This window comes from Saprolegnia diclina (assembly GCF_000281045.1).
Source record: "Saprolegnia diclina VS20 unplaced genomic scaffold supercont1.81, whole genome shotgun sequence".
Taxonomy (NCBI): Eukaryota; Oomycota; class Saprolegniomycetes; order Saprolegniales; family Saprolegniaceae; genus Saprolegnia; species Saprolegnia diclina.
The window spans coordinates 16965-23117 of record NW_008246148.1 but is presented as its reverse complement, the minus strand read 5'-3'; the positions used below and the strand labels follow the sequence as shown (position 1 = coordinate 23117).

General features: G+C 57.8%; 5 protein-coding genes across 5 annotated transcripts; 4 read left to right on the top strand and 1 right to left on the bottom strand.

The window, feature by feature from the left end:
• The first annotated feature begins 226 nt into the window (after positions 1 to 226).
• On the top strand, positions 227 to 648 carry SDRG_14942 (hypothetical protein). The gene has a single exon (XM_008621102.1). It carries the CDS (start codon positions 299 to 301, stop codon positions 599 to 601), a length of 303 nt encoding a protein of 100 aa, XP_008619324.1. The 5' UTR covers positions 227 to 298; the 3' UTR covers positions 602 to 648.
• A 228-nt stretch (positions 649 to 876) lies between these two features.
• Positions 877 to 1351, top strand: SDRG_14941 (hypothetical protein). The gene has a single exon (XM_008621101.1). The coding sequence runs from the start codon at positions 919 to 921 to the stop codon at positions 1297 to 1299; it is 381 nt and encodes a 126-aa protein (XP_008619323.1). The 5' UTR covers positions 877 to 918; the 3' UTR covers positions 1300 to 1351.
• A 756-nt stretch (positions 1352 to 2107) lies between these two features.
• Positions 2108 to 3425, top strand: SDRG_14940 (serine/threonine protein kinase; the record flags this gene model as incomplete). Its single annotated transcript, XM_008621100.1, has 6 exons — positions 2108 to 2336; positions 2383 to 2558; positions 2605 to 2730; positions 2783 to 2863; positions 2920 to 3288; positions 3339 to 3425. 6 exons carry the CDS (start codon positions 2108 to 2110, stop codon positions 3423 to 3425), a joined length of 1068 nt encoding a protein of 355 aa, XP_008619322.1.
• Positions 3426 to 3490: 65 nt separating this feature from the next.
• On the bottom strand, positions 3491 to 3695 carry SDRG_14939 (hypothetical protein; the record flags this gene model as incomplete). Its single annotated transcript, XM_008621099.1, has 1 exon — positions 3491 to 3695. One exon carries the CDS (start codon positions 3693 to 3695, stop codon positions 3510 to 3512), a length of 186 nt encoding a protein of 61 aa, XP_008619321.1. The 3' UTR covers positions 3491 to 3509.
• A 464-nt stretch (positions 3696 to 4159) lies between these two features.
• On the top strand, positions 4160 to 5370 carry SDRG_14938 (hypothetical protein). The gene is made up of 4 exons (XM_008621098.1): positions 4160 to 4218; positions 4266 to 4506; positions 4551 to 4698; positions 4753 to 5370. The coding sequence occupies exons 2-4, from the start codon at positions 4277 to 4279 to the stop codon at positions 4969 to 4971; spliced, it is 597 nt and encodes a 198-aa protein (XP_008619320.1). The 5' UTR covers positions 4160 to 4218; positions 4266 to 4276; the 3' UTR covers positions 4972 to 5370.
• Positions 5371 to 6153: the final 783 nt, after the last annotated feature.

The following is a 6153-nucleotide window of genomic DNA, read 5'->3' as shown; positions in this document are numbered from 1 at the left end:
GCGCCAACATGGAGCTGCGGAAGATCGCAACACCAAAGACACGCGACTTGCACTGGCGGTTGCATTGACACGGTGCGCGCCACGTCTATCCGGATGCGAAAGGTCATCTCATTACCAATTTGTATGACGACGACCAGACATCCGGATATACACTGAAACGCGCGTGTCAATTTCACGGTTTTTCTCTGCTCGTTGCGTGTTTTTGAAAACGATCTTTGTCTTTTTGGCGCGCCTTCTGCACCTCATTCCAGCATTTGCTTGATCCTCACCACCACCAATACTACCAAGAAGAACAACGATGGCCTCGACCACTGCCCGCGCGACCCAGTCTGTCATCAAGACGTGGTTCTCCGACCCCGCGACGTACCCGATCATCGGCATCATCACGTTTGCCACGGGCATGTCGACCTTTGCCGGTCTCCGGTACCTCTCCAACAGCCCCGATGTCACCTTCTCCAAGGAGAAGCGTGGCGTGATCTTTCACCGGTCGCATGACGAAGGCGCGTCGTTCCGGTCGCACCGCATCGACATGGCCCATCTGAAACTCAACCCGATCACGCGCAACGACGACTTTGTCGAGTTTCGTCAGCGCCACGCGTAAAGTGCTCATGAAACTAATCTAATGTATTTGTAAGTTAAATATCTCGACTGCGATCTCTCGATGGCACTTGCAGACTCGATCAACCTGGGTCCGTCTCGTTCGCTGGACCTGATTACGCCACCAAGTTCAAGCACAGCGCCTCGCCCAGAGAGCTCAGAGCAGGCTTTGCTCGCCTCTTGTCGGTATCTTGTCGTCCTTCGCGCCTGTAGGAAAGCGATCAAAAAGATCGGACCAATCGCATGGCGCAAAGTTAATTTGGCCCAATGGTCACCACGGGGCGCCGCATATTACGCGCCAATATATATTCGCCAGGATCGATGCAATATTATCGAAGCTTGGAGCGGTTCCATTTTCATTTTCCATTTTCCATTTGCCACCAACGAAGTAGAATGGCCACGATCCGAGCGACGCGCCCTGTCCGCAAGTCGGCGTGGTTCTCGGACCCCGCGACGTACCCGATCATTGCCATCTTGGGCAGCGCGGCCGTGCTCGCGACCTTCCAGGGCGTCCGCCACCTTGCACGCAGCCCGGACGTGACGCTCGACAAGGAGAAGCGCCACAACATCTTCCGCCGCGATGAGAAGGCGTGCACGGACTTTCGCAGCCACCGCGTCGAGTGGGCCCACCTCCAAGAGAACCCGATCACGCGCTCGGGCGACTTTGCCGAGTTTCGCCGCCGCAACACCAAGGAATTGTAGCATCCTAGTTGTGCAGCAGTAACACCCCTTGCTGATTGTGTTTTCCTCTCTCGTTGCGGCGTTTCTTGCGACGGCTATAGCACTCGCAAGTGCTGAACGCTATCAGGACGAAGCGACAGCCAGGCCCTCCGCGCCATCGCAGACAGATGCGATCCAATGGCGAGGCGTCGCGTCGCGTTGGCTACCGAGCTGCCGCGCCTTTCGCCGCGCGAGGCCCGCAACTCCATGGCGCCTTTGGCTGGAGCATGTGTCAATGAGGCGTGATGACCCTTCTACACAGTACTGCCACGAGACCGTTCCTCGCTTCAGCTGCGCGATGGGCGCTTGCCAGCTCATGCATCCCACTGTGGCTAAATGCACCCAACTAGAGAAGCTGTCGTATCCGGAAAAAGTCGCGGGCGAAGGGCGCATTTGTATTGGGGAGTTTCGCGGGACTGGCCTTTCCGGATACGATCGGCCCTCACCGGCGACTGAGCCTGTTGCGATCTTTGGAAGCGGCAAGCAGCAGCAGCAGCATGGACATCTCCGAGACCGTCGTCGCGCCCAAGCTCATCGACGGCGACGCGATGGACACGAGCGGTGACATCCTTGCCGTCGGCGTCTACGAAGACAAACAGGTCCACTGGTCTGACGCGGGCAATGGCATGCTCGTGGGCACGCCGGTCGAGCAGCGCATTCGCTGGGACGATGGCGTGACAAGCATCCAGCAGCAGATGCATGGCCTTAGCTGCAAAGGCGCGGTGTCTATGTCACCACCCGCGGCCAGCGTCGAGTGGCGCCAGGCGTTCGAAAAGCGGCGACGTTGACGATGAAGCACGCGCTCGCGGAGCTCGGGAGCGACATTGAGCGGCGGCAGCGCGACGTGCAGCTCGAGGACCTGTACGTCAAGCGCACGCTGAGCGCGGGCGACATGTCGAATGCCATGTTTGCCGCGTACATCCGGTCACTCCAAGACAAGTACGCGGCGAACGTGAGCGCGCTCGAGGTGGCCAAGGCCCACTTTCGCCGCCACGAAAAGCGCGTCCACTTGCACGCGAGTACGTCGCCTTCTCCTTTGGTTGCCCTGCTTAACGGTCACTGTAGCCACGGCCTTTGCCAGCCTCCCGTTCTTGCACGATCGCTACCAGCTCAAGGCGCTCATCGGCCAAGGCGGCAACTCGGAAGTTTGGGAAGCTTACGACGTGCATACGCGTACATTTTGCGCCATCAAGATCTGCACCAAGCTGCACCAAGCCGAGATCGAGTTCCGACACCACCAGGTACATCACATCGTCCATGTCTCTCGCCCACTCTGCGTGATTGTAGCTCTTCCTGCCGTCCGAGCACACGGTTCACGTCCACGGTCCCCTGCTCATGACATCCCATCGCGGTGCGCCATACTCACTCATGGTCATGGACCGCATGGAGTGCGATTTGCACCAGTTCATGGAGGTGCGATTCTCTCGTCTCCATTCATGCGTGTCCTTAACAAGCTCTCACGTAGAACCTCGGCGGGCCCTGCGAGATGGGACTCGCACGCCACTTGCTCTTCCAACTGCTCCTCGGCCTCGACTACGTCCACCAGGTATCGCTCGCATTTTCTTGAATTACCGCACCATCATCTTCGGCTGTTGCATGTAGAAGGGCATGGCGCACTGCGATCTCAAGCCGGCCAATGTGCTCTTGGCGACGATCGCCGGCGCGCAACTGCGCTTGACCGACTTTCACCTCTCGCAGCGCAAGCACGCAATCATCCTCGTGGGCCAGAACGCGTCGCCAGCGTTTGCACCGCCCGAGTGGTACCTCTTGTCGCCAAGCGAAGCTACTAGCCTCGGCGCGACCTATGAGAAGTTTGACGTGTGGGCGATCGGGCTCATCTTCTACATGCTGCTGTGCCACGCCCACCCGCTGGGGACGCAGGCCAGTAAGCCCGAGATGACGGAGCGCATGAAGATGTACCGAGCGAGTCCGACGCTACACATCCCCGCTCACGTCCCCGCCGACGCCCAGGTAGAGTCGCTACTGCTTGCAGCTTGCGTCGTCTCATGCACTTGTACTAGCATCTGATACGGCAATGCTTGCACCTCGATTGGCACAAACGTCCGACGGTCCAGGCGCTGCTCGCCGCGGTCTGTGGCGGCCTCTAGTCGTCGTCGTCGCCGTCGTAGTCGTAGTCGTCGTAGAGGTAGTGTAGGAGACAGGATACAGAATAGGAGAGTATACTAGCGTGCTCACTTGACGTGCATTTCGTTGGCGTCTTCGATATCGACGTCGTCCAGGTGCACGAGCGCATAGGCCGGCGACGATGACGACGGTCGCGCCTTGATGTACGAGTACAAGACAAGGCCCGTCGTCGCCACAAAAAGCCCCGCAACGTTGAGAGCACTGAGCTTGTCGTGGAAGATGAGCATGGCCATGAGGATCTGGAGAACGTCCTTGAGGTTGCCGGCAATTCCTACATGACCATGGCTGAGAGAGCTCGTTATCCGGATAATGACACCTCATCCGGCGCCGGTGGGCCTTATCCGGAGGGGGCTCCATGTTATCCGGTCAAAAAAATTGTAACAATTTCGGACTCCGTGATCCTGTGATGCCCAACTTTGAACGCCCATAACTTCGTCAGTTTTTCATTTCATTGCGATCGGTTCTAATACATCTCTTCGTCGTGGACAGAACAGTCGATCTATAACGTCCTTTTGATATAAAAATGAAGACTCAGAGCTGGGATTCAAAAGTTTTGGACCACATTCATCTGGTAGGGTACAGGTGGCGTGCCCTGTCTGATGAAATGCGGGTGGTGCCCGTGCTTGGTCTGGAGCCGTTGGGAGAGGAAATGGGAGAGGAAATCCCAGGGATCGAGTAGTTTGCAGGCATACAGCGACTCGACACCTCACACGCATGACGGTACCACAGCCTACGTTCACAACGTCACTCTTCCAGGTGCCGTGGCGCTGAAAAAGTTGCAGCATTCATATTTTGATGACTAGATATTCTTGCCATGCCGCTTCCGCACCAAAAGACCAAGACGTACAGCAACCTCTGCTCTGGTGCGCTCTGCGCCGAGGTGGTCAAGGCTGCCATGGCAATCGTCGCCTCAAGTCGCAACTACATGGCGTGGGTCGAAGGCGACAAGATGCTCGGCTACATCTTCAACTCCTCTGAGTACCGCATCGACAAGTCGGGTGCCGCAACGGAAGAAATGACAGTGACCAAAACGCGGGTCCGCCGGTGCGTGTGCATCTCTGTTTTGCAACGCGTTAACCCTTTCATAGCTACAATGCGTCGCTGCGTGGGGAGCTTGACAGATTGAACGCGATCGGCGACATCCGGAAGCTGTACCTCTCGCTCTATCGCGTTCGAGTCGATGAAACCGTTACCCTCGACGCCATGAACAGCGTTGCCCATTGGTCGGTCGAACAGGTGATCATTTGCATTGCTACACGCAGATCTCTAAACCCATTGATTTCGTGATAGATTCGCAAGATTACCTCCAAGTTCTCGTGTGAATGCGAAGGCCATTTCAAGAACGGAAGCTTCTGCAGCCACATCGTCGCCCGTTTTCGCAAGGACATAAACCTCAAGGCTGCTCTCACGGCGATCCCAGTCCGGAAGACACCAGAAAAACCCGCCAAGATGGCCACAGCCTCTCCAAGACGACGCGGGGTAAGGTCTTCACCAAGGCGGCGACCATGACACGCCTGTTGAAGAAGCCAATGACTAGCTTCGGGTGGGCCGTTGGCTGAGTCCTCACCACCAGCGAGCGAGACCCCGAAAGCGGGCGTTGCAAGCAGACTGTCGTACTCGGTACCGTGACCGATTGCCACGTCGGCACCGTTACCAAGTGGGAGATCACATTCGTCGGTGGTCGCAAGGAAGAACTCGGTGTCGAAGACTTGGCGTCTCTCATCGAAGCGTCAGACAAGCTCGGCATCAAGGTGACGTCCATGGAGTTCATCCAGCATGTGCGCCGTTTGATATTTGCAGTGTGAACACCGCATCCCGCCATCGGCTTTATGCACTTAATATATATCTTGTTTGTATCCGGCGTGCTGTGCGCCCTGTGTCTCACGTCCTTTGCTGTGTAAGTGCCGGCAAGGGTCAATAATCAGATTATTGACCCTTGGTGCCGGTCGCTGGCAGCGGTCGGTGGTCGCGCCGATGGCGCCGCTCTTCGCGCGCTCGGCACCCAATGCCCCTCGACGATTCAAGGCACGTCGAGCTCCCCGGCGGCCGTCAAGGAGATGACGCTGGCCCTCCCGTGCTTTCGCCCCGCGGGCGCGGTCGCCCTGCCTCCACGAAGTCCCGTCGCCTCCCGGCCCTCCGCCGCCGCCACCACCGGTCGTCCGATCAGACTCCGGTGGTTCGACGAGTCGAGGAGTGCGGCGAGATTGTGCGCCATCGAGCGACATTTTGATAAGCTCCTTGCGGCTCGTTGGAAAGCACCAAAAAGGGGGCTGGCGCATGCGGATCTTGACTTCGGGACGGTTAGCTACGTAGCGTAGGTCGATCGCGGCCAGTCGATTGCGGCCAGTCGATTGCGGCCAGTCGATCACGGCTAGTCTCTTGTCGTGGGCAGTCGAGTCAGCTTGGCCCGAGTAGAGAGCAGTGCGCCGAACGTGGCAAATTGTGGAATGAGAGTTGGAGCGACATCAATCGTGATTCCGGATGCGCTTCAACCTTCAACCGGAGCCGGATCCGGTGGGTTTTTCCTTTTGGGTTTGCCCCGCCAGCCATGTGCTCGACCACTTCGTACTTCGCCCCATGTGGCTACCATCTGCAAAATTGGACGGCCCAAACCACCATCCCTCCATAGGTCGTGGGGACCTCACGGTCCCTCACTTCTGTTTTGGTTCCGTTCTGGCTTGCTTCCCGCTT